Genomic DNA, 27,137 nt, shown 5'->3' with positions numbered 1-27,137 from the left:
GTCGAGATCCTCTGTTTTTATGTAAACCGTTTCCTACTGGACCTGATGTAATGTGCCTCGGAACAGGGTTTCTTATTACGGAAAAAATTATGGGACTGGGTATTATGATATTATGAATTGCATCAAAACTCTGGCACAGTGTATATTCGCCATTCAAACGTAAACGTCAACTTAAACGTCATCCAAACGTAAACGTCAGCTTTTTCAAAAGTTCAACACTGGGGAGCCTTTGTAGAAAGTTACATTTTCGGTGACCGGAAGCGCCGGCTAAAACGAATAAAAATTTAGATAAAAGGGAGGATCTGCCTTCCACCAGATTCGGTGAATCTTGCAATGAGTAATAATACGAAAAATAGTCAGGAACAAAGCAACACGACGACAAGAATCCATTGCAATGAGGTAGATTTTATAAGCTTATCTTGACACCAGTAGTCTAAAGGAGGCTCCGCATGACCCCGAGGTAAAATAAAAATTTCTTTGGAAGTTGGAGGCCAAGGCACCATTGCACAAAACATTACCATCGAGATTGAAATTGTTATGGTAAAATGTATGCGTGCCGCCAGTCTATAGAAACAAGAAGCAGATTAATACAATATCTGAGTACATGTAAAAGAAAGAGTCTTGAAAAAATAGACCTCCTGGCATGGAAAAATGGACTACATCCAGCTACTAATCAAAACTACGGGTTAAGAAAATCGTCTGCACTTTGTTCGGCTGTTTATAAGAAATGCACCTCATATGGTAATGAAACGTATAATAAAACAATTCCTGGTGTTTTAATAGAACAGCACATAGACCACACATACTCATATGGTTTTAGCAGATTTTCCACAGCTAACACCAACACATTATTCCAGTTGAAAAAAGGCTCTGATTCTCAGGATGTAGTTGAAGCCAGAGAGCACAAGGATGGTCAACTCACAGTTGGCGCAAAAGGTACGAAATTATCAGCTGTGTTTATTTTCGTTAAGATGGATAACTGTTTTTGCACTGTAGCATTTTTTGGTTTCAACTGCTCAAATTTACCAATGAAGGTGCAGGGGCGGATCCAGCGAAAATACTGAGTGGAGCAAAACGTAAGGGGGTTGGGGGGCGGAGCCCCCGAAAAAAAATTTATGACCACGCCCTTTAGATTCTCTGAAAACGACTTTAATTTCATGCGAATCTCAGATAAAATTTCTAACTGGCACAAACTTTTAAATAAAGCTAGTAGCAATTTAGAGGTTATTAAAATTTTGTTAAAATAACCGCTTGAAACTGTACTTTAGTTGACGGAATTCTTTCTCAACCGAAACATGCAACTAACTCGGAATTTTAAAAAAATAAACTAAACTGAATCTTTTATCTTTTCACGGCAGTAAAATTTCATGACGTATAAATGACAAGTCACGAAAGAATGGAATTTCACACTAAACGTTTTTGTTGTATTAGCCGATTACTAAAGCGACATGTGCCCTTTAATCAAATTGATGCCTTTGAAAGTTTCCTTTGCGGTGGTTTTTCGCGGAAATAGCAGTTTGTTCGTCGGTAGAAGTGTCATTCTTATCAGTTTCAAAAACTCGTCTATGTAATCGTAATACTAAAAAATGCTAATGGTCCGAATTCAATCAACACATGCTGCATTTGTGAATAGCTTTTATTATCTCTTAGATGAAGGAAGACAAACATTAGTTTGAAAGACATTTCATGGAGTATTGAAAAACGATTATATTATATCAGTCATTAGCGACCCACCCAAATTAGCAACGTTTGATACCAATTCCTTTCTCTTCGTATATTCAAAGAAAATCATAATATTAAAATTACATAAAACTCCTGAATTCAGAGCAGAGCTCCGTGCTTGAGACAAACACTCTTGATTGAGGGGCAAATCAACAATTGAAACCCTATAGCTCTTTTTAAAAATCCTCAGAAATCTTTTTGTTTGGAGGGAGACTGGCAGCTGAAAGAGTGAATTGCCCCTCGCCTCTGACAAGAGCTTTGATTCTATTACAGCTAGCTACATTCCTACAAGTATTCCCAGCGGCCCAGGCATAAGGACCTTTTGCGCTTTTAGATTAGACAAAACGATCAAGACAAAGCATCTGTACCATTATTACTTCCAAATAACTTTGTGATGAGAAAGTAATCTGTTGAATAACATGACTTGCTTACAGGCCTAAATGAAACCCTATCTCATTGGGTTTATAAACGTTCACAACGATAGCATCAAAAAGAGGGCTCCCTTAAACGACATACATTATTAACGTTAGTAAACATACCTGTTTTGCCGTCTCTCTTTCAAAAAACTCAAATCCTTGTCGTCAGTTTTTTTTCGAAGCGCCGTTACACACAGAACGTTACGAAAGCTCAAATTCGAGAGAGTGCGCTCCAACTTGCTCCCGATAACGGGTTCAAACCAATCGCAGAGCTGGATTTTGCTCCAGTTGCTCAGTAGTCTGATTGGCTAACCAGCACTTCCTGGAGCAAATTTTCATCAACTCGAGCGAAATCCAGTGGTCTGATTGGTTTATTTGACCATGACGTATTTCATATGGAGCAAAATTGTGAACATCTCCTCCACAGTCAACACATTAGCAACTCAGACGACAAAATGTAAACCAGTTCTCTAAGGCACCTATCTAGTCCACAGGGGTTGTTTGGGGGGGGGGCATCAGGAAGTATTAATTGATGATTTATGAAGTAACAGAGCTAAGTTAATATCAAACAGGCACTATAATAAATTTAGAAAATTCTGACTGGAGCAGCTGCTCCGTTTGCTCCGGTCTAAATCCGCCACTGAGGTGTAGCCAGCCTAACAAGGGAGCGTTTTGCAGGACATGCGTGGATGGACCAATAGTTGCACTCCTAACACCAAGCCTCAAATCTGCAGAAGTTCCACCAATTTTTAAGTTGGTGTGCAACCTTCTGCCCCATTATGAGACATGTAGAACTGTCACACTTTGCAGTCTAGGCTCCTCCTGTTACTATCCCAATAAAAGGCATGGCAAGGGTGTAGTCATGCCAAACTGTGTTGACATATAAAATTTGGCCAGGTCAAGACAGACTGGAAACTATGTCACGCGGCTGCAATTTATTGCCTGTTTTTGATAACATTTTACATTATTACCAAAATAAATTTCTAAATGTGAGTGATTTCTGGTGCACAGTTTACAGATTTTCAAAATAAACTTGCTGTGCAAGAAGCAAAGTTTCCAGTCAGGCACACAAGCTCAAATTTCAACCATGTTATAGAAAAGTTTCTGGTGAACACTATTACTGGAAACTATCACTTGTTTTTGCACATTGTGCTATCTGCATTTGACCTTGTTAAGATACACTTAAATTGGGTTACCTCTTGAAATTTTGAAATATTTGAAACTCTCTGAGAATTTATTTATAACCTGAATGCTGTATTTATTTAATTATAATTCTGTGTTATAAGTCACCAATGATTAAACGCCACCCTAATTTATAATCCACAGCAAATGAGGTTCTTAAAGAAATGTGAGCCACCCTTGATTCTTAGCCGCACAAGCAAAACCATGCAGAGATACTTGGCTTGAAATGCAGATGCAAAAAACTGATAAAAGCCTTATTATGCACTAAAAAAATCTCCATATGTTGTGAATGAATACATTTTATGTATTCAGAAGATACCTGAGTTTCTATGTACATACAATTCTGATAAGTTTTACAAAGCTCAGAAGTTGTCAAGAAAATCTCATCTTACGTCACTATTTCTTTTTAGTGAAACAAGCTGGTAAAGATGCAAGCTACATGGGCATTGTTCTCGTTGGATTTGCAGTTACAGGTTACCTAAGCAATAAATTTGTTAAATCAGTAGCAGTTTGCCAAATCATTAATTTTTTCATTGTATCACATTTCATTATTTGTACACATCTTTGAATATATATTTCCCCTGCTTTTTTATAATTTGGTTTGCAGCTATAAAAATTTGTTAGGGGACCCCACCATATTCTATATAAAAGCTGAATCACATTGTTTTTCACCAAAGATTCTTTATGATCAAGTTCATGTCATCATTTGCTGCCTTGGAGGTGTTCCTATTTGAGATCAGCTTCTTCCATAGCTCAGCTTATTAAGCCAATTGCCTTTATTATACACACTCTGTGCATTTTCCAAGAGGTTAACTTTTGAAAATGATCTTGATCTTTAAGTGTGTTTTGATGCCTATCAGCAACATGATAATTATATGGAAGTATATATAAACAAAACAAAATGTGAGAAACAGTTCAGGTGTTCCCTGTGTGTAGTTACCTGTCCCAGAGATGAAGGCACAGACTGATGTGAAGAAGCCAATAGAACGGGAACTAGGTAGCATTCCTAAAGCTTGTTAGGGAGGAGGGGGTGTGGAGGCAGTAATCCTGGAATGTACAGGTTCCTGCACTGTAAGAGCCTTAGAACTGTATTGATAGTTCTCTTAATCAGAAATCAAGTAAATGCAATGCCTTTTAAAGAAAATGTGGTACTCTGTTAATATAATCCTGTTTTCATGCAAAATTGCTTATTCACTGGAGAGAAGGAGAGAACTTACTGAATGAGTTCTTAAAGCAGAAGATAAACAGAGAATGAAAAAATTCCAAATCTAATCAGATACATTTGTTAAGTAGATAAGACATTAGCTCTTCTTTCTTCTGTGTTTGTTGCAGCAACAGTTTTGCTTAGAAATGTTGCAGGTGGAAAAAAAGCTGGTACACATCAAATTTCTTCAACTGAAGATAGAGTGAAAATTTCAGCCTTGCAAAAATTTCAATTTGACGTCAATTTTATTTGGTGAAAATGTTGGCTTGTCAATTTGCCAGGCTACCATGTCAGAAGCTCTTTGACACCACCAAATGATCTTGTGTAGATCTCACCCTTTTAAATAAGAAAACTTTTGTATTTGTTTATGGAACTTTTGTGTTTTCTTAAAACAGCAAATACCTCAACTTTTATTGGACTGATTGCTCACTTCATGTGTCTGTATTCTTTTTGATGGATGTTTACACAAAATTGCCTTTTGAAAGTCAATTATTATGTATTTCTTGTTAACACTAGTTTCAAGTATTGTGTTTTGGTTTCCAAGCATCCTTTGCTATTGATTTAGTTTTTTCAATGTAGTTCTTGCTATCTCTCTCAGGTGTTCTTGTTTTTCCTTTGCCCTGATATCAGTTTTCTTTGTGGTTTTCATATGACCCATATTTTTTCATCCCAGGTGTTCTTATTTGGTATGTTCTCAGTGAGCTCCTCTTTAGCTTCAGCCCAAATTCTGTTTACTCAAAAGCTTTGAAAGTGGTCAAGCAAAATGCATCAGTGAGTATTTTTAATTAAATCTCATTTTCCAGCCTTAAGGAAAGACAGGCCCATCCTTAAGGAAAGACAGGCACTTTAGTGTATAACAAATTAGCAAGATAATTTGCAGTTTGAATTTAGAGTTATTTTTTATCAGTTATGTTGTTATCAGTTATCATATCTAATGTTTCTTTAATTCTGATGGTCTGCACATCTAGTATACCTGAAAAATTGATATAAACGAGAGTCTTGTTCTTGAATTTCTCAAAGAGTCCCATTATCTTTGATTAGCATAAAGTTTTTGAAAGACATAACATAAACATTTCGCATGTGCAATATAATTTTATAAGGTTATTTTACATTCAATAGTGGAAACGTTTACTCACTTTATTCTGATGCACACTTTCAGAAAAGGGTCAGAAAACTTAGCACCAAGCCTGTTATGATAGGTTTCGTAAGTGAAAAAGTGACCAAAAGGGGTCCATCTTTCAGCGTGATTTCCAGTTAACCTACCACGCGCCTAGACATCCTCAATTGCATAATGTTGTAGTTAATGATTATGGAGTGTGAATCTGCACATAGAATGTTTCTACGGGATCGACCCCAGCTTATAGATTAAATTGTAACTTCGATTATCTTGCTTATGTCTTGTATGTTTCCTTAAAAGTGATATGAAATATACTGACAGCAGTCAAACCAGGGTTTCCCTAGTATTTTGAATTTTTCTGGTGAAACCCTTAATTGTGGATAATAATTTCAAGGTATGGTTGGTATGTGAACATACTTTGAGAGCATGATTGGTATGTGATTGGTGTTGTAATGCAGTTTGGTTTGGTACGGTGTTTTAAGTTGTTTTGAGTTTCAACCAGTTATTTAGCATCTTTACTTATCTAATGTCAGGTTTTGCACGCCATTGGAGAGCCAGTAAAAGCATACGGCGAAGAGACTTCAAGGGGAAGGAGAAGACATGTCACGTAAAATCTTCTTTATGTTTGATCATTGAAATGAAAAGTTATATTTTTTGCTTAAATTCTTCAAAATGTTCTTAGTTTGATATCACTAATATCGATTCTGTTATCCTTTTAAACAACATCGTTAGTTGGTTTATGAGGGCCATCTTCTGAACGATCGATGCATTCAGATCTCTACGATGCCAAATTTTTCATAGATTTTAAAAAAAAGATAAGCAACATTTTTTTGTCGAGCAATGGTCTCAAGTATAGACAATATTGTCTAAAATTTTCTGTTCAAGTATCATCAAGAATTTAAGGGTCAATCTGTACTTTTTAATTTTGCATAAACTAACAATATTTTGTTTTGAATGGCCCCGAAGGCAGTTCTTTTTAGAGCCCTACATCTAGCCTCTGCTCTTTAATTGTAAAACATTTCGAAGCAAGCTGATTTTTATTCTCTTTTATTAACTTTTCAGTCATTGATGATGGTTTTTTTCAGCCATCAAGAATATATCGTAGATGGTGTTAATTACATGCGAGTGAAGTTTTACATCGCTGGAAGCAAACGAAAAGGAACGGTTCATGTAGACACTAAAGAAGTAAGATTTGATTGTTTAATTTAATGTTTATTAAGATTACCATTAAGTTGTTCGTAGACTGTAACAGTCCGTCAATAATCGAGAGGTTTTTGCTGAATATAAAAGAGCGATACAGGCTATAGATTGCAGATGATTGGAAAAGGGCGAGGGGCAAAGACTTATATATTAGATTTAGTGACAAGCCAAAGTCACTGTTGCAGAATTTTTGCTAATTGTTAAAAGGCTGCTCAATCATGTGCTTGGGTTTCTGATATGCCTTGACGTTCCAATCTATGTTCGGACGTTTTATACTCAAAAGAGTTTCGGACGGAAAGCTTCAGTATATTTTTAAATATATTTGCTTTTTCAATGTCATTTTTAATGTTGGTACCACAAAAAGATTGATAACCCAAGATTTTGTCGAAATTATTGAGTAGTCAACAAGGTCTTTTAAACATAAAATCCGGAGGATATTTGTTTGCTACAGACAATTAACTGTTGCTTCCTTTCTGTAAAAGCAAAGGCTTGGCCATTAAGCTGAAGTCCCTTAAAAGAAGCTATCTTGGTAAACACTTTTGTGATTGTACCTCATACAACCCTTGTCCTCATTTCCCATTGAAGTACAACAATACTTACTACCTGAGCCACCAACACAACATCAAGTTCTGGCACTTCTTGTTAAAAATTCTGGGATTCATTCTCAGCCCTGCAATCGGAAGTTTAACAACAGTTTGCCCAAGTACACCCCCCCCCCCCTTAAAGCGGCATTATTTAAAAGGAAAGTTCAAATGCAATTTTGGAGCGGATTATCTTTTACTAGACGCTTCTATTCACGTTCAAGTGACAAACTCATCTTGATATCAATATCCACAAATGCGAAACTTAATATGCTAATTCCTAGCTGCCTCTCTTCGTTAGAGTATTGTAACAGTGCTGGCAAATTTCGCCTATGATCATAATTATACCTAATAACGTTTCCCGATTAGTGCTAAATACAGTTGATTGATGATAACACGCTACATTTCTATCTTTCTAGATTTCAAGAGGAAGGTTTGAATTCAGATACATATTTGTTGAACTAGATGGCCATCCTCCAGAAACAATAATAGTAGAAGATCGCCGCTGAAAATAACGTTTATATCGTTTTCAATGGTCCTTTATATAAATCGATCTTTTTTGTGATAAACTGTTTTTGCAACTTTTAATAACCCTCCTCTTTATCTGTTTTGTTATCGCTCTGGGTCCAGCTTAGTAAAATGATCAATTTTTTGAGATTCACAAAAGCCTCAAAGGCATGATATTTTCCAAGTATTACCTGTGGTGGATGTCGTTGGGGAATCTCGCTTACAACCATTCAAGCTTTGCCCTGCCTGGTATGATAAAAATCGGAATTCGATCTTATTTTTAATCTGAAATACGAAACTAAACTTGTGTTAATATTCTACTATAATCTGGAGAGCTCTTTTCAGGCTCGTTGCTTTGCAATTTTTAATATTTTTCCGTTTTCACGATATGCCGAAACTATTCCTAAAATTAGAAGTAAACTTTTAGTAACATCAGGATAACAATTTTACTATCTACGGTGAATGATGTTTGATCAATAATGGAAAAGTTTCTTGCCAGAAAATCGAGTGGTTTTCGAAATACTAAGGTTGATTGGCACTTGGATTAAACTAGATGGTCTAGACTTGTGAATTTTGAGTATAAAAGACGCCTGGGCTACTGGTCCCATTCAGTATCCAACACGTGCTGGATTGACGAGAATGTGGTGGACCTGCTTAGAAAATACTATACTTTTCGATTGGAATTTGTTCAGAAAAAACAACTGTGGAGATAAACAACATTACTGATGATGTTGCTTAACCAAGAATAGGTAAGTATGTAAAGGCGATAAATTCAAATTTGCTCGAAAATGCCATAAAATCACGTCACATTTTGCCACGCTTGATATCATATAACAATGGATCCTATTGCCTATGGCAGCGAAGCACCATCCAATTTCCTTAGTTTATCAATATTTCGTCTAGTTTATCGATCGAAATTTTATCTTAATGTGGGCAGCTCAACTAAACAACCAGTGATCAGTAATATGATTCTGTTTGTATTCTTTCTGACAGCAAACTCGTTTGAAAGTATTTGGTAAAAGCGTAAATAAGGCTAGATAGCCTTGATAAGAGCTATGTATATACTGCTTCAACCTACATGATGAGGACAACGTCTTACGGAACAGAAGCTTAACCATACTCTGTACTACAGTCTTTTAAAGGCTCGATGGAAAGTGAATAGCAGGGCATCTTCCAAGCTGTATTCTGTAAATCTGGGGTACGGTAGGTCAAGACAGCTTCGTGCCAGTATTGTTGATACTGCCTTTAGTTGTATTCTCAAACTTAACAGTGCAAACAACCTTGCGTGTAAAAAAATTATACGTTGCAAAGCATTCCTAGTCATGTGTACAATATTACATTCTCCAAAAATTTGCAACCAGTTCTCTACATCAACCTTGCAGATCTTATAAGTCTGATAAGGGAAAGCAAGAAATTCTTGTAATTCTAAGAAATGTATATAACTAGCTAACATCTACTAAAGGTCGCTAAAAGATTTGTTGGTAGGAAAGATTCTATAGCACTGACTACAGCACATTCTGATAACTTATGGGATAATTTGGGGGGGGGGGGGCATTACCGAAATGTATAGAAATGAAATGCTTGTTTGTTTGGGCTTTTAGCATGCTTAGCACCGCATAACGTTTTGCTTCAGTACGTAATATCCCCAGAGGTCCTTGAATGTGGTAGATAAGACACGAGACTTTATATGTCAAAGACCAGAAGCATAAAGTTTCATACATTACTATTTTTTACGATTTTAACGACGTTGAAAAGGGAAATAGATGAATGTAAGAGACGAAAGGATCGATTCTGAGTCAGAGAAATTTTCGATATCAGAAAGGATTTTAGTGTTTCAACACTCACGCAGAAATTGCAGCTAAGCGACCCTAAACATTGTCTTGTTATTGCCCCCATTTTCTTCAACGTGATTCGTTGTTCCTTAGTCGATTGTTGATGGGGTATTTGGATCGCCAAGGATCGTTTACGATCGCTGGGGATCACTAGAAACTCGACACGCGGTTTTTATATGATCGTTTGTGGTCGTTGAAAAACTGCAGATATCCTCAGCGATCATATGGAAACCAAGCTACAGAGTCCTTTGATCACGTATTACGTCATAAGCAAATTTCATGTGATTCGAAATTAATCTGGTTGAATCTCGTACGACTCACAATGGGTATTAAGAAAACTTTTAACAAAACTGAAACCAATGTTGGAGATATCGACTCAACTGCAAATTCAAAGGCTGTTCTATGATAGGTTGTATAAAGAACAACAAATTTAGCGTAATTGTCAACCATAAAAAATTTTAAACTCAGTATAGGGAAGATAAATGGCAATAGACGAACTAAATTATGTAGGCGTGAAGTAGACGATCGCTTGCTGCAAAGCGGAACAAGAAAGTTTCTTAGAAAAAACCCCTAGAGGTGGCAATCTTGATTAAGGTGGAGCTGCATCTTTGATGACGGCAAATGCGGTTGCATATTATATGATGTAGAGACTAAAGATTTGCGAGACGGTGTTTTTTGAGGAACTATACTCATAAACCTATTGAGGGCATGAGCTTCTATTTTCAATCTTGTAAACAAGTTTGATTTCACTGTTAACAGCAGTCAAAAGGACTCATTGTATAAAGGTAAATATTTATTGCCTTTGTTTAGGCCTAAATCGAAATATCCTCTTGGTGCCTTTATCTGTTCATTTATATTTTTCAAACATAGTTTCCAGAAATTTTCAAATGGCTAAAACCCATTTTAGCCAACAGCTACTCGTGAGATTCCCCTGTATTCTGAAATAAGTAAAGTTGGTCCAGTTGGTCAGTCCGTCCTTTCCTCTCAAAGGGCAGTTGTGATGGGAAGTCATGACAGAGATAAGTGATTTTCAGGCTTTGGTCTCTTTATATTAAATTGTATTTATTCTTCTTTTGCAGAGAGAGTCAAGTAATCAATATGCTGAAAGCAGAAATGAAAAACATTCAGTCACTGGGGAAACAAACTGATCAACTTAAAAGTAAGTGGTACTCATTTAGGTCAACCACCAAACAAGACTTCAGTTCCATGTTTGCAGTCAATCGACCCACCCCCACCCCTACCAAGTCTTTTGTAACTGACAAAAGGTTTTTCTCATCCCAGAAATGTTTTTTAATTTTTACGATTGGTATGTAAATGAATTAGCCAATACTTAACACATAACTTTGGAGGTTCAATAAATGTATTTTCTGAAAAATGGCACCATTATATTTGCCAATTCATAGTGTTTGTCACTGTTTGTATATTATAAATCTCTTCACAGATTTTTGCATTGATTACAATGGAGAGACTAATCACTTTGAGAAAGAATGTGAAAAATTTATGCGACGCTTTGTGGCTGATGTGTTTTCAGAAAGGTAAATGTAGACTCCTTTTCAGTGTTTTTATAAAATGTTTTTAGGAGTACATGTTTTAAAACACAGAGTTTATCTAATACATTTTGTATACAAGTGAAGGATTGCAGAGTTTAGATTGTTAAGTGAAGGCACATATAGAGTTGATATTGTGGTAGAAATTTTATATATTTACCACTTAGTGATATTTTACTTTTTTCATTAATGCCTTAAAACAAATTGGCCATTAATATTCCAGCGTTACAATAACTCAAGAAGCAAAATCAAAATTTGGCTTGCTATGTCAGGTATGCATGCTAAGAAATTTATGATTTTCAGCGTTCTATCATATTTTATTACAGGCCTTCCTAGGCAAGGCATGTGATCAAAATTTGGGTCTTAAATAGAAGAAAAAGAAGGAAGCCAAGATTTTGGATCAAATTTTTTGTATAAGCGAAACACGCATAGAATTTTTTACACTTTAGTGCAGAAGCTTCGATTTCATGACATTTAGTGCAGGCGTTTTTTCATTTGCCATGTTTTCATGCCATGTTTCCTTCGTTTAAAGTCACCATTTTAAAAAGAATGTTAATTCTGCTGCTGCAACAACATCGTGTGACTCTTTTGTTCTAGGTGTTTCAAATAATCCCAGAGTGTTGCAAAGTGTCGCAGAGTGTCGCAGAGTGTCGCAGAGTGTCGCAGAGTGTCGCAGAGATAGAAATCTTTTGCAGTATTTTAGTACTGCAGTTTCCATTCGTCGCAAAGTGTTGCAGAACCAAACTTCTGCGACATTCTGCGACACTCTTTGACACTTGGCAACACTTTGCGATTTAATGGAAACCATGATTAAAGCGACAGAATGACTTTGAATCAAGTTATTTACTATGTTAAATCTGCAGTGCTTCCACTTTTTACTGGATTAGGTTTTTGAAAATATCCTTCTATTTGCTTAAAATTCCTTCCAAAATGGATGAAAGTTCTTCTGATCTTTCTATTACTAGACATTTATGGATTAATTGCTTTCACTTTTTATTTTCGCTTTCAACTTACTCAAGAAATTGTTCCTGGTGTTGCCTTGAACACACAAGCTTCATTAACTTATTTTCTTTTGTCTAGTTTTAAATATTTCCTTGTTTAGTTTCGAAACTTTCCCTTCTTTAGTTTTGATTAGTTTAGTTTCGAAACTTTACTTTTCGAAACTTTCGATGCATTTAGAATTGGAGAGTAGTGACAATGAAGTTATTAAGTGTGGACGCCATAAAAATATATTTTAAGAACTTTTAATTTTGTACCACATTACTGAATAGAATAACACAAATTATCTCTAAATATGCAATATCAGTTAGATATGATACAAATTGGATGAGCAATGGCCAATAAATGATATTAAGTTTACATATTGCTGCTATTCTGGCATGGTTTATCAAATTTAGAACAGATACAAAAATAGTGTGATTTGACAGGGCAGAGCCTGTGCTCAAATTGCCACATCTTAACCAGTTTCTAACACATAAATATATTATGTGAACCAATTTGAAAATTGTAAAAACAGCTTTGTGCACCGTTAGAACATTGAATTTGCCAAGTCAGTTTACTAGCCACAGTTTGCATAAACCTTGAAATAATTCCAATGTGACCAGCCTGCTTACTGACTGGCAACACCATTTTCTAATTTATAATCAGATATGTCATCTCAATTTCTTAGAGAATCTTTATTTTTTCTTTCTAATTTGTAATTCCTTCCCTTTTCATTCCAATTGACAAAAATCCCGGCAGAAAAGGATAACTCCTTACAAGCGGAAGCACTTTTTAATTGAGGACTGTAAAGTTCTTCACTATATCCTCTCTTCATAGAGGCTCGCCAGGCAGAGCGCATCTTTTTACCTTCTGATAAGAGATAGAATGAATTCTTTATGGCTGTTTCTATGTTGATGATGAAGTATTGAAAAAGCTTTTTCAATGCAATGACAACTGCCCAGCACAAAGTGTGCCAATCTTAATCTTTGGTCCCATTTGCCACAGGCTTAACAAGGGTTATCACAGTCAAAGAGACCCTACTTCAACTTAGAACACAGCTTGATAAGTTCTCAATTTTTTTTATTCAAACACTTCTCTAAAGATATGATTAACAACATGACATGATCAACTACCAGACACATCTTTCTAATAGAAATAAATGAAAGCTAAAAACCTGACACACACTACTTTCAATATTTCTTCTGCCTTACATTGCTTTAGTCAAAACCACATATATTTTTTGTCAAAGTTGTGGGAGAACTGATGAAATGAGTTAAGAAATGAGGTTTAATGGCTCCATAAACAATGCAACTGAACTTTTGTAGAAATCAGGCAAAACATCAAAAGCACTCCATCACACTATTACCACAGTCTAAGAGTGCAAAATGACACACTTGTGCTAATTTATTCCTAGGAAGGCCTGTATTATGAAAAATCTTTTAGCAAAGTAGTAGTTTAGCAAAATGTCTTTTTCTATGGAATTTTATTTTTATACATTAAATACTTCAATATGCTCTAACTTTTTGAATCTTTGTTTCACAGCACAATGAAGGCAGATGTTGGTTTGCAAGGCTCATGGATGCCCAGGTGTTTTTCTTTGTCTATAAAACATTTCAAAAGCACACTTTCTTTCATATAATGTTTATGTACAAACTAAAGTGAATCACCTGAATTACCACCGTTGCTTGCAAAGAGTTTTCTTAAATCAGAGGGCTTTGAACTTTGATTAATTATTTCTTAAATTAGATTTGCTTTTCTTGCATGTATAAAAATAGCATTTATATAAATCGTATTTTTTTTGTACTTTGGTTTCATGTAGACATCACTTCCTTTTTTTTATTAGATAAAAAATAGTTTTTTCTGGCCAATTGAGGAAATATCACGTCATTTGATTTTTATGTTTCATTAATCTCAAAGAAATTTCTTTCTTTTATTGCTTTAAACTCAAAATAAAGCCATGTGGAGAATCAATGTCTATCACATTTAATAAAATCTCCTGCAGGCATGGATTTGAAGATTTTATTATCACCTGTCTTCTAAACAAATTTCCAAAATGAATTTTTAGTTTTTAAGTCACTTTGATTCAAAGTGTTAGTAAGAATAAATAATTTATAAGGAAGAAATTATAAACACAAAAGATGGTCTCATTAAAAGGAACATAATGAAAACCAAAATGTCCTGATGCTTTGTACCTAAACATAAAGTTCTTCAATTGCAATATCCATATTGTTATAGTTCCTTTTTTTGTATCATTTGCAGCGTGTGGAGATTAAGGAAGTAGAAGAAGTGATATTATTCCGCTTAGTGCAGTACTATGCAATTGTCTTATTTGAGTACGTATTTCATTTATAGAATATATCAGTATTCGTATATGAACACAGTCATTCACATTATTAGCTTTATTTTCTAAGAAAGCCAAGTATTTACTATGGCAGCCTTTATTAATTACCATTATACAAATTTCACACAATCAGAGCTTGCTTTCTGCTGCAACATTTTAATACATGACTTAGTAACCATACAATCAAATGTCATCCACTGTAAGTTTCAAAATGATTGTGATAAGTTCGATATCTCAAATTCTTTCATTAGTTCTGTAGAAAGCATACTTTAATTAAATACCATTTTTCTTCAATGAACGGAACATTGATAAAATGATGAATTAGAGAACCTGTAAATTTGCTATCCTTGACCTTTGTGCAGATTGGCTATCCAGTTTATTTACTGGCTCACTCAAGTAAAAGCACAACAGAGCAGGGGGGCCTCAGGGAGCTAAAGCTCTTACTTTTGGCCATGAATTTGAAAAACTTAGAAATGGACTACCAGTCAAGCCCCTTCCTATTTGGTTTTAGCCTCCCTCCTACTTTTCTCAACACTCTGTTGCCCGCGTAAGTAAGTTGACTCTGCATTGAAATTTATATCTCTATAACTCATTTGTTGAAAAGAAAGTCATGTTTTCTTAGTAGTAAGTTTCTTTTCCTTTCTTTTCAGATGTTACATTGCAGATGATTTTGCACCAGCAGCAAGTTTGCTGAATATGTCTTTCACATATTATCATGTGTCTTCATTTTCAGAACGTAAGTGTTATTCTTCATTGATGAGTATTCACTCATTAATTAGTTATGGGTCATGGATTTGATTCACTGTAACTGATGTAAAGTTAAAGCAACAAACCATTTTCATTAATGTAATACTCGACAATGTTCTCATTTTATCCTATCATTATTTAAATGAAGAGAAAAACTTCACAACTTACTTTCTAAATCAAGTTTCTAGATTTCTCATGTATTCTAGAAATTCTATAGGATTGACATTATATATCAGCATGAACCTCAAATGGTTAGCCAATGAAAGCCGAGGGGGAAAATCAAATACCTTGGGACTTGTGATTGATTAATTTAAGTTAATCTATTCAAAAACTAAGCTGACAAATTTCTCATTTTTGTACAGTTCCTCATGATTCACCCAAGAAATCTGATACTCCGTCGAAGTTATATGTCTTTGAATACTTAAAGGATCAAGCTATTTGGTAAATTACTTTTCCATTTTACTTTTGCAACTTTATTTTGATGTTTTGATTCTCTTTGAAAGTATTATTGTATATTGTTCCACTGAAACGCAGCCGTTTTGGAAAAAATTTCAATTGTCAACCATGCAAATTTTGATTTGAAATAATAGCTTATGTTTTATTTTTTATAGAAGACAACATGCAAACATCGAGTTGAGAAATTTTTTGGAACCCAATTTACAACAATATAAATCATGTTTTGCTGATGTTGCCCAAATATCTTTATCCTCCTTCCTTTCTTCATTAATAGGAAAACCATGCGATTCTGGACATCAGCATTTTTATTCGCAGTCGATAGTGAGAGGCAAAAGAGACCTAAATTTGGGTAGATGTTAGCTATTTTCTTTAAATTTTCCGTCACTTTACATTCCGTTTGTTACCTCAAATCAGCGAGTATAAAATTGGTTTCAATGGTCATTTAACTCCACTGTCTGAAACAAATAATTTTGTATGAAAATAATAAAAATGTTATACGCAATAGAAAACTTTGTCACAACAACTTTCATAATGATTACCTCCAGACTCGATGGTTTCTCATGAGCCTTAATCAAAAGAAACGTTTCGTCGCAAACTTTTCGAGAACCACTTATTTTTCTGATCTCTTGGAAGTCCACATTTTTCAAAAAACTTTGAACCTTTTAAAGCCCTGTGTATGCTCCCCTAAACAATGTCTCATTCACTTTAAAGTGCTTTATGTTCCATATACCTGCGTTTCGCACTACGTTTCTTGTTTAAGTCGACTAGAAATTTATTTGTTATGTAGCCATCTATATTACACCTTGAGGTTTGCAGTATTTGTTAGAAATGGCTTTAAAAAAAGCAAACATTTGAGTATACTGAAGCTTTTCGTTCGACACTCTTCCGAGTATAGAACGTCAGAACATAGGTCGAAAACTCTACGCTGCAAAATAGGCCAATCAAAAACGCGAGCACGAATCAGTGCCCCTTGCCTATTGAGAATGTTACCAATGGAGTCCTGAGGTGAAAGCGAACTCCTTTTGTCTACACAAAAGCGGTTTTTTGTGTTTATGTAGATAGATTCCAAAACTGCTAGATGGAACGAAGATCAGGCTTTGCCATTAATCCAAAACATGTCGCCATTATAGTTTCATGTTTGTTTGCTTATATGTTTGCTTTTTTCAAAGCAATTTTTTGTACCACCAAATAAGTATTTGTCAGGGGAAAAGGTAGATAAGACTCTTTGTAATTGGAGAGATGCTTTATTTACAACATAACTCATAATTCCAGGTCTTGGCGGTCTTTGAATGAAGAACAGCAACGAGAACTGAATCAAAACGAAGAATATTCGGCCTTTGCTCATCTCGGGTAAACAATCTTTGCTTGACTATTTTGGATGTGAGAAAAACTTCATTCACATAATGTCTAGACCCAAATACGCAAAACGTTTCAATTCATGCTCTGTTTACAGTCACACTCGGCTTATTTTCAAAGATTTTCAAGCTACATTTGGTGTGACTATAACCGACCGTTTTTTTATGAATCTTATATCCTATACCCCAGTTATCATCTACCACATAGTAAAAAACCAATTTATATAATATGTTGAATTTTTATCTCTTGGATGCAATGTTGATTGGATTGGAGATATTTCCTAGTTTTTCCTCTAGAATCTAACTTTAATACCGGGCCTTCTCTGTATTATGGCAAAAATGTAGTGTAATGTAGTGCTCGATTCCTTGCTGGCAGGGCTGTACACGCTTTGTTGTATATAACAGGACGGCTCTAAGTTGCAACTCAGAGTTTAAAATTTAATGCGATTATCGGACAGCTCTCATTGCGAAACTAATGAATTGCATCGTTGTGAACGCAGCCTTTATAAAGCATCAAATGCTACAGTAACAACAAAGATGCTTCATAGTTTTGTTTATACAGTCTTTGCCAGTTCGGTCATTGTAATCGAGTCAGTCGTGTTAATGCAAGATGTTTTTTATTTCACAGGACATTCCTTTATATCATGAAGTCGTTGAATGTAGCCAAAGAGATGAAAGAGGTTTTTATATCAAAGATAAGCACCATCGAGAACTTAAGTCAAGGTATGCCTCAATAGACGTATAGAGCCACTTCTGCGAGCTGCGAGTGTAGATACTTTCGTTAAAGTTTTTGTCGATATTCAGATGTTTAGATGAAGAACCCTCTACATTTTAATCGAGGTAGTGCATTCTAACTGTAAAATTAAATGGTCTTACCGACTTTTTCAAGTGTGTCGTGATTTTTTCATTTTTCAATTCGTCAAGTTACTTTGGAATTGGCAGGTGTTAGGAAATTTCCCTGCATTTATTGGAAATACATTTCTTTAAAAGCTCTAAAATATATTGTAGAAGTTGAATATTTCTCGAAAATTAATTATCTCAAGCTTTCGTTCCTAAGATGGAAAATATCCGAAATGTCTTTTTCAAAATTTAATGTGCTGATCTTTTTCCAACAGAGCAACTGCACGAGCTGATTGAGCGCGTTGAAAAAGCCGAATAACGAAGAAAATGCCTTCAATGCCAAATCAGATAAGATTGTCCATTTTATAGTCTAAATCGTATTTTTGTAATTATTGATGCCATATGCAAGACTGAAGGTTGGCCCTCGCTATATGGTTCCATAATGGTGATAGATATTCAGGTAATCAATTTGTAAAATGAACTTTTCTTTTCGCAAAATGTATTAAATTCAGCGAAACATTCGTGCATTGTAAGTATAATATTAGCTCCTCAACGTATTGAATTGCAATGAAACTCAATAGCTCTTGCTATTTTCAATAGTATTTCAAATGTTAGAAAATATTTATGAATTTTTTAAGGGTTCATTATTGCCTTGTGATGTCAGTATTGCAGGTAAGTGCGTGAGACTGTATAAGGCAATGCAAAAGGGTTTTATTATGTAATGCTTTTGAAGAGGGATTTTGTGTAGTGTAATGATGAAATCTACTGGTACATATCGTTAAAAAATTATTTGTATATCTTTATTAATATTGTTGTATTTCCTTCATATACTTGATATGTTGAAAAATACGTAAATATTTTAATTTAATCACGTTTTGATGTAAGGTAAAATGTAAATTTAGAGCTAATGAAATTTAGCAATAACTTCATTTTTTCTGATGTAGCATCCCGAATCCGTAACGAATATTCCTGTACTAGTTTCCATAAAAATGAATGCATCCTTAAGAGTCAGGGATTAATATTTTTTCCAATATTTCCTGACATTTCTTTAAGCAGCCGAAATTTTCGACCTAGAGCTAGTTTTACGACCATCTGAAAGTTCAAACGAGCCAATATTTTTTGCAAAATAAATGTTTGATGAATGCTGGGTGACGTGCTGAGTCGATCAAAAAGGGCATAAGCCGAGGAATTGAGACAAAATTGCGAAGATCCCTCGCTAGCAAAGTATCTCGGCCTGTCGTGTATTCTCTTTTGTTCTGTCGCATATACTAATTATGTGTTCCCGCATAATCATAGGATATGTTTTGTTGTTGTTCTTAAAACTTGCACTGTACTGCTAGAGCCATTAGTTAAAGCCTTATTCTGGCGTACTTACAACTTCTAGTCTCAGAACGTCTTTCGATAGCCTCTGAATCAGCAAGCTCTGTATTGCTATTAAAATGCAGCTGCCAATATTAGAGACAGTGTTTTGTCAGTAATTTCTTCATAGGTTCGACTGATGCGTCATTTTTGTGTGGAGTAATCCCAATTATTTTACACACGATAGGATACAGATCGATTGTCTCCATCTTCTCAATAGCTTTCCTTTTTCTAAAGCAAGGACCAAACGCGAAAAAACCCGGATTCATATCCCTATGAAAAACATCATAGCCATGTTCTCCTTTGTAAAACTCATTTCCTTCAAAATAAACTCCCGTCTCAAAGCCTGTGTCTATAATCCAACCAGGATCAGCAAGAAGGAGCAAAGGGGCAGTGAGCTCGCTGTTTTTGATATGCATGTAAGTAGGCAATTCCCATTTGCGGTATACCGTCATGTTTGGGTGGGCGTGCACAAGCTGATTGTAAACAGTCTGCAACTGACCAGGCTTCGGATAAATTGATACAAATGTTTTTCCTAATGCCGTTTTAATATACTGCTTAATATCAAAATAATCTTTTAATCGGATGATTTTGTTATGATTTACATCTTTTCCTCCATGATCCCCTGCAACGAGAAGATGACAAGCAACTAAATGTATCATTTTTATAGAACCACGCCCAAGTCAGAATCACGCCCTTCAGAAATAGATTGACGGCATTGGATCTACGACCAATTCAACGTTTTTTATACATTGTTCATTTTGGTTTCAACTTTCCTCCAAACAACGATTTGCACAAACAATCCAATAACACTACCAAATTAGTACTTTAGAGGTGGAAAAGCAGAAAGAATTTATACCCGCACTAAGTTCAAAAAGGGGAAAATTTTTTTAGCCACATTCTAAAAGGAGTTTTTATTCTTAATTTATGAAACATATTGAAGAAGGGCAAGATAGATGATGTCTAAAAGATGGCCAAAATGGTCTCAGGTCAGATGTGGATTGGAATTGGTCAGTAACACCGGTGGCTTGTTGTATTAGCCTGATTTTTAAAGCGGTACTTTGAAATTCACGCAATTACTTGAAGAAATTCTAATTTTGTACATGTCAAAATTGTAAATGTCAGTGTTTAAAAATTGTAAATGTCAAAAAGCAAATCGTCAATCGTTTGCGACTGAAGTCAGACTTTATATACTTCTCAATTAAAATTTGAGCTATATCTCTATGTTAATTAATGGACACCAAGCTGTTCCTTTTATCTTTGACTGTAAACTACTGCCTGTGTATTACCATACCGTAAGATGCATCAAACAAGTGATTACACACAAGTAACATTGTTCTTACCAACAACAATCACGTTGACGTTTTTTTCTAGAGATAGACTCTTTAGCTTCTTTTTCAGATATGCAAAGGTGTTATCTATATCTGCGAATTTGTTATCACTGATTTCTGTTCCCGAGTCGTGAAGCTGTGAATCGAGATCCTCAAAATATATGGCTGCAAATGTTACAGCTGGCTTGCTAAGCCAGTTTAATACCAGGTCAATCCTTTCTGTTGGGGGCATATGTTTCGATTGAAAGTCTGTTAATGGATTAGCATATTTGTCCATTTTTGGCGCATATGTTGGCAATGCTCCTTTTATTTTTACGTTGAACCCAGGCCAGTAGCAAAGCCCACTTTCGTGTCCATTCAACTGGTTTGTTATCCATATTGGCTCAGCTTTGTTCCACCACTTAGAATTCGTGGATTTCATGCTAAATTTTTCATTTGTCTTTATATCATACATTTGGTTGTCAATGATTCCATGATTTTCCGGATAAAGTCCAGTCACAACGCTGTAATGGTTTGAGAACGTATTTGTTGGGAAAACGTTTAGAAGGTATTTAGCTGTGACACCTTGTTGTTCCATTTGAATCATATTGGGTATCTTATTCTTATTTTTTGACATAAAATCCCATCGGAATCCGTCCAAGCTTATAAGCAATACCTTTTGGCCTGAGACCTGTTTACTGCGTTTGTGCTCGCTATATCCGGCCCTTACATAGCTGAGAATATAAAGCACCCAGATTATGTTCATATTTCCTTCCAATTCTTCTAACTTGCACGTCAAAACGATGCACGCCTTTATTTAAGTTGTACCATGCCAATTGTTGCCTACCTATAATACATGTTCTTTCATAACTTGAAGTTCAGGATTTTGCTTATAAGAATCTTTTTGTGTCCGCCCATGCGTATAACTCGCAGTTAAAGCTTATATGAATTAACCGCTAAACACCTGTTTTGCATACTAATGAGAGAATACGAAGTCGGTTGAAGTATCTGGCCGTTTAGGCCCAATTCGGAAATACTGATAATCGAATATGAAATGCACTTGTCTCAAGGTGCAGTAACATTTACAGTTTGCAAAATTGATGTCCAATGGCTAATCCAAACTGATCTTCCGCGTAGATTTCACCTTTTCCGAACAACTTCCCTCATTTTTGTAGTCGTTTCTGTTCTACACTTAATGTTATGGCTGATGAATCTTAAATGTTTCAAAGACTTTCACCTAGATACCCTGTTTTATGCACTTTCTAACAGACTTACAATAATATGAGTAATTATTGATTTACGTACAGCAGTTGGGCCCGGCTTGGGCCATCCGTGAACCACGATACGGTAAATTTCCGCATACAGTTCCCCGAATAAATTACCTCTTGAAAAAAAGCGCCCATTCCTGGAATGTAATCTTGCTTCTGAAGATAAGGTCCACAGAAGATCTATGTTTATTTATATTATATGTATATTTATTTAGATCAGATTGATCTTGTAACACACAATAGCGCCGCAGTGAAAGCGCATTGTTACAATTTTGTGTTCGAATGAACAAAACTTAGCTCGGGCTGGTAAAAATAGCTGCCAGATAGTAAATTGCTTAAGCAAATATGAAAATTTTTTACTTTTTCTCGTAATGAGGAGATAAGCTTTGAAAGTAGTTATTTCCAACAAAAAGAGACCTTTTGATACGAAGCAAAGAAATATTTTGCCCAACCGGTAGACCATCTAGAGAAAATTGACTCAAAAAACCATACCTTGGTGGAAACCTTCGATCAAAGGGTCATGCTTTTGGGTGTTCCATTGCCTTAGAGAACTGCACTGCAAAACCTCCAAGGTAAGATTTTGTTTCTGATTTTATTGGATTCAGAATCAGATAGATTTTATATATATCTTGCCAAAGTGATACTATGCCAAAGTGACTTTCGTGTACGGTCATGGCTTCATTGTTGGGGTTGAAGATCTTGCTAAAAGCTATAAGTCTTTTAATTGGTTTAAACTTTAGAATGATTAAAGATTGTCGTTGGCGGTCCACAGGAAGATTTCTTGAACAGTCAAGGACTTTAATCGTCTTTGCGTGTTTCCTTTCTTTTATTTCCTTTAAATCTTTTTTTTACCCGTAAAAAGTTTGAAGCAAAATATACATTGAGTAAATCAAGTATTGTTAAAACGACTAGACGGGGACATCGTGTTAACCAGTTTAAGGGTTCCATTATCTCTATGCTAGTGAGTCATTTTTGTTTGGTTTTTTATATGTAGTTTCTAGTTTATTTTCTCGAGATATACGATTTTCTTCTAGCAATAGACCCTTAGAGTCGTCCAGTGCTGGAGCTGCCTTACACTAATCAAACTATGAAGATGCTGACAAGTACTACGAATTTGGCAAGGCTTCTGATGAAGAACGGAGGCTAGCACATGAGTCTGTACCTCAGTCTCTTCAACGGATCTTTAAGCACCGTACACTTACAGGCATAGTCTTCCGTGGCTTTAAAATGGCTTTATATGGCTTTTGCAATGAGTTTCTAAATAAGGCTCGTAGATCCCTGATATTCAGCCTTGACTTGATATTGCATTATAGACTGTGGTATTATCGAGATGTTATAGAGAAAAAATTATGAATTTAGAGTAAATCTTTAAAGCATTTGATTGCTGCTCGACCTAGATTTTATTTTCTTGTAGTGACTATGAGGAGACTATCCCGTCTAACGATGAAGAGGACTTGCCTTGAAGTGATGGCGAAGTACCGTACAGTACCAAACTATCCGAGGGTGAATATTGTGGTGGATTTATGTCATCGCAGCAGCATTATCAGAAAGTTGTTGCTTTTTTTAATCCTGATGTCGCAATATTTTGGACAGGTCATTTGAAGAGCGTCGTGCACTAGCGATTAACCACATTCGTTCATTTTCGTCCAACATGTTTTTGAACTGCTGTCACTAAATAGGTTAAAAAGCATTCTAATGACACCCAAGATTAAAAACCGCGTTGCTCCAAAATTTGCGATTTTTATGGACACCTTTTTGCGCTCCTCTTTGCTTTATTCATGCCATCACTGATTTTTTTCAATAGTATCATCCAACCTAAAGAGTGAACTGATGAAACAACAGTTTTATTTCAGAGACCTATTCATCAAACTCATTGAGTTATCTTAGTTCCCCTGCATGAGCAATAGCAAGACTAGGCTTTTTGTCCCTCTTTTTATCGAAGAAACAAAGCCATCGTCACAGTCAATTTCTCTATCAATAGAGACTAATTCATTTCGTCATGTGTGATTTTCTCTGTAAATAGCTCGTGTGATACATTTTTCATCAACCTTTTTCTTCGAATTCGTATTATTTCTACAAAACATTTCACAGCAAAGTTGCAGCTGCTACTAAAACTGGAGCTTATGAGCAAGGTCGTTGTGCTGGCGATTTTTTCAAGAAATCATCGACCTTAGTCGAGTACCAAACGTTGACCAGCTAGAAGAGTCACATGCAAAGTTAAAGACTTGCAGAACTTTTCAGGTAATTACAACTGTTATGAAAGAAATATAGTAAATAAAATGAATGTACTCTAGAATTTTTAATTTCAGTGGCGCACAATCAAATACTACCAAGTGTTTCTTAAGAGGGTTGTAAAAAACCGTTAACAGTTTAGTTGGTATCATTTGTTGTTAGAGATTCCCAGTCCAACTTCAAGGTTTTTCTTTGGTGAAGGTAATTTTATTCGTTTCTCGACTTAAAATAATCATCCTTCAGTAAAATGCCGCAAGCTTTATATATATAAATATTCGATATATAAAGTTGCAAACAAAATACCGTAAACTATACCTTACAAAGACTATTATACTACGTTATAAGAACGGCCAGAAGAATCAATTTATCATCACTACCCTCTAGCACTAGCCATATTCGTGATTTACAATTTTTTATCAAAAAACGATTTTATAAGTAAATTAAAAAAAGAAATAGAGAACTTTGAAATGCTCAAAAGCCTGGTATCTGCACTCATGTTCCTGTCCAGTTTTGATAACATTTTCATGAGAGTCTCAGTGAGTCTAAATTCAGCTTTTCTCGCTCAACTCTGCTTTGCAAGTTATTGACTCTTTTCCCTTTATTTAAGAACATTTGGTATGTTTACTCCCATTGTGATATATTTTTACCTCAGTTGGGTTATTTTAATTTGATTACAATCTAAATGTAAGTCATTTCCCCGACAGCCCATCGATGTGTACGCAGTAAAATTTTTCATTTTTTGATGTCTTTAAAAAACGGACAAATTTGTTCCAGGGTTCTATTCCATCGGCTAAAGCCTTCTAGGGCGACTTCAAAACGGACGCCACCGTACAACAGACAGTCTTTTAATGTCTCTTTTTGTGTTCGTTTCTATTTACTCTCTGTTCGTTCATGTATTCGTTTATGTCTGTTTCTTTCTACCCTGGGTACCGCAGTCTCCATTATTCAGACTCAGAAATATAGTTATAAACTATTCACAAAAATTCATTCTTTGCCACCGCTGCTGTCTGCAATACTTTTCCCCCGGATTTACGAGGCTATGGTAACCAGGGCAGTTTCTATCAAAATGTCGTTCTCACCATACTACAAACGGATGCGTTATGACAATGTTTCCTCATTTTCATCTCTTTTGGAGGAAAGGCGGTGATGGTTGATAGGATCCAAGACATGAGAAGAATAACGAATAAGAAATTAGGTTTTTATTCACAAATGGTTTATGTAAGTCTAACATTTATTGTAATCCTGTTTTATTCACAACTTCGTAACATGTTCATGTTTTTCATGCACTTTCGATCTACATCCTCATGTGTTTAAATTCAGCAAAGTTATGAGATATCAAAAATAGTTATTTTCTTCTAACAGAAATGTTCTATCTGTGGAAATTTCATCAAGCAATATGCATCATGTTTTTCTACTATTTATTTATCAAGTTTCAACAATTTTTAACCTTGATGGCTACTTTTGCCATAATTCTTATTTCTAGAAAATCTTTAAACTTTGCAATCATTATACTCTCTATATTTCATGCGATATTTTCTGCAATCGCAATAAGGTTTTTCTGATCGTTTCGTTTTATGAAAATTTTTCCAAAAATAAATTGTGCTTCCCTTAAGATAGACACCTTCTAACATGTAAAATCTACATTTTGGAAATTTGTGCGTCTGAATTACATGTTGTCCGCTGTGCGCCTAACAAATTGTTATATCCTTTTAGAACGACCATATCAACATGATGAATGCGTTAAGGCGCCAAGTTCTCATATCTAACGATAGGGTTAGAGGGGCCCAGTTTGACACGGAAATGGCTAATTTTGACCTCAACCAAGCAAGCTCTCAGTTGAACAAAGAAGCAATGAACCTGGAGCTTTTCAAAATTGGGTTGACCCAGGCCAATGAGACTTACGCTGGCAAGTTGCTCTTCTTTCACCAAACGAATAGGCAAAGCTCAGAAAATTTTGAATGCTTACAAGCGCAACTTGTTGAGCAGAGGAAAAGTTTCAAGGAAGAGCTGAACACCAAGCAGGTTCGTCTTGCCCGTCTTAAGATGGCCTTGCATTCAGCAAAAGACAAAAAGAGCTTGATCATGGGGCACTTGGCAAAAAGTCGTGAGAAAATTCTGATGAATAAGCTGAAGAATGACAAAGAATTTGTGGATGTCTACGAAGAGCTTGCAAAGAAAAAACATGTTAATGCAGAAATGTCCCGTGCTTTGGAGATGCAAGATCGCAAGATTGCAGGCTTGAATGAAGAAGGTGCTCGTTTAGAAGAGGAAATGAAGATTAAGGAAGAGAAACTGAAAAAATCTAAAAGAAAATGGAAGATAAGATTCCTCTCTTTCTTTTGTATTCATTTAGAAGAAGACTGACTTATTAGTGCAATTTGAATATCGTTTTAAATAGCTGTTACTTAATAGTACTTGATTGACCTGGTTTAAAATTGTCTTCTCTTTCTGTACCACTGGATTTTCTGGCTTAAAATTTATCCTTTTCAATGGTTTGAGATGTATTGTTACAAAGGAAAAAGAGGGAAGTGTTCAGTAAACGACGTTTGAGATCGATGGTTTTTGCTCAGTAAGGTAAAGTTCCAAATCTTGCGATCATTTCAATGGATAGGAAGCATAAGCAATTAGATGGGCTGTGCGGTTAGAGGGGCCATGATTGGCCGCGCCGAAATTATATCCTTCTTTAAATGTGATAATTAAGACCGTAATGTCACATCAGGAAAATAGTGAAATTTTTCATCGATGGGAATGGATCCAGTTGACTGACGTAGGGATTCTCTTTTCAAAGGTTTTAGCTCCTTCTCTGCGAAAGATCGAACTGTTTGTTGTTTTGATGAAGGTTGCTTATAAGACCTGAAGTTGAAGTTTAAAACACATTAAGGGAGACTTTAAAATTGTAAGAATGATTTTGATTAGGAGAATATCGATTCGACAAACCTG

The 27,137-nt window shown here is 35.4% G+C and overlaps 4 protein-coding genes across 6 annotated transcripts; 3 read left to right on the top strand and 1 right to left on the bottom strand.

Moving 5' to 3' along the window:
- Positions 1–455: 455 nt before the first annotated feature.
- Positions 456–8,290, top strand: LOC148960359 (mitochondrial import inner membrane translocase subunit Tim21-like). The gene is made up of 6 exons (XM_089114642.1): positions 456–936; positions 3,731–3,793; positions 5,198–5,295; positions 6,175–6,248; positions 6,727–6,826; positions 7,842–8,290. Exons 1-6 carry the CDS (start codon positions 546–548, stop codon positions 7,929–7,931), a joined length of 816 nt encoding a protein of 271 aa, XP_088970768.1. The 5' UTR covers positions 456–545; the 3' UTR covers positions 7,932–8,290.
- A 244-nt stretch (positions 8,291–8,534) lies between these two features.
- LOC148960358 (uncharacterized protein KIAA0513-like) lies at positions 8,535–18,952 on the top strand. 2 transcript variants are annotated; one of them, XM_089114647.1, is made up of 12 exons: positions 8,535–8,678; positions 10,841–10,920; positions 11,203–11,296; positions 11,532–11,580; positions 13,832–13,876; positions 14,549–14,622; positions 15,281–15,366; positions 15,740–15,818; positions 16,108–16,182; positions 17,106–17,183; positions 17,817–17,911; positions 18,304–18,952. In XM_089114647.1, exons 2-12 carry the CDS (start codon positions 10,860–10,862, stop codon positions 18,345–18,347), a joined length of 780 nt encoding a protein of 259 aa, XP_088970773.1. In that variant the 5' UTR covers positions 8,535–8,678; positions 10,841–10,859; the 3' UTR covers positions 18,348–18,952. The 2 variants fall into 2 exon arrangements, with proteins under 2 accessions (XP_088970773.1, XP_088970770.1); XM_089114644.1 differs by lacking the exon at positions 8,535–8,678 and adding an exon at positions 9,608–10,546.
- Positions 18,953–19,304: 352 nt separating this feature from the next.
- Positions 19,305–21,606, bottom strand: LOC148960357 (ectonucleotide pyrophosphatase/phosphodiesterase family member 5-like). The gene is made up of 2 exons (XM_089114640.1): positions 20,731–21,606; positions 19,305–20,012 (listed from the first exon to the last, which is right to left on the bottom strand). Exons 1-2 carry the CDS (start codon positions 21,461–21,463, stop codon positions 19,483–19,485), a joined length of 1,263 nt encoding a protein of 420 aa, XP_088970766.1. The 5' UTR covers positions 21,464–21,606; the 3' UTR covers positions 19,305–19,482.
- A 186-nt stretch (positions 21,607–21,792) lies between these two features.
- Positions 21,793–26,561, top strand: LOC148960356 (uncharacterized). 2 transcript variants are annotated; one of them, XM_089114658.1, is made up of 3 exons: positions 21,793–24,206; positions 25,338–25,415; positions 25,911–26,561. In XM_089114658.1, the coding sequence occupies exons 2-3, from the start codon at positions 25,344–25,346 to the stop codon at positions 26,559–26,561; spliced, it is 723 nt and encodes a 240-aa protein (XP_088970784.1). In that variant the 5' UTR covers positions 21,793–24,206; positions 25,338–25,343. The 2 variants fall into 2 exon arrangements, with proteins under 2 accessions (XP_088970784.1, XP_088970787.1); XM_089114661.1 differs by lacking the exon at positions 25,338–25,415.
- Positions 26,562–27,137: the final 576 nt, after the last annotated feature.

This window comes from Rhopilema esculentum, chromosome 4 (assembly GCF_057945365.1).
Source record: "Rhopilema esculentum isolate cy_ngs chromosome 4, ASM5794536v1, whole genome shotgun sequence".
Classification (NCBI taxonomy): domain Eukaryota; kingdom Metazoa; phylum Cnidaria; class Scyphozoa; order Rhizostomeae; family Rhizostomatidae; genus Rhopilema; species Rhopilema esculentum.
Note: the sequence above shows the minus strand (reverse complement) of the source record. Positions and strands in the feature narration are given on the sequence as shown.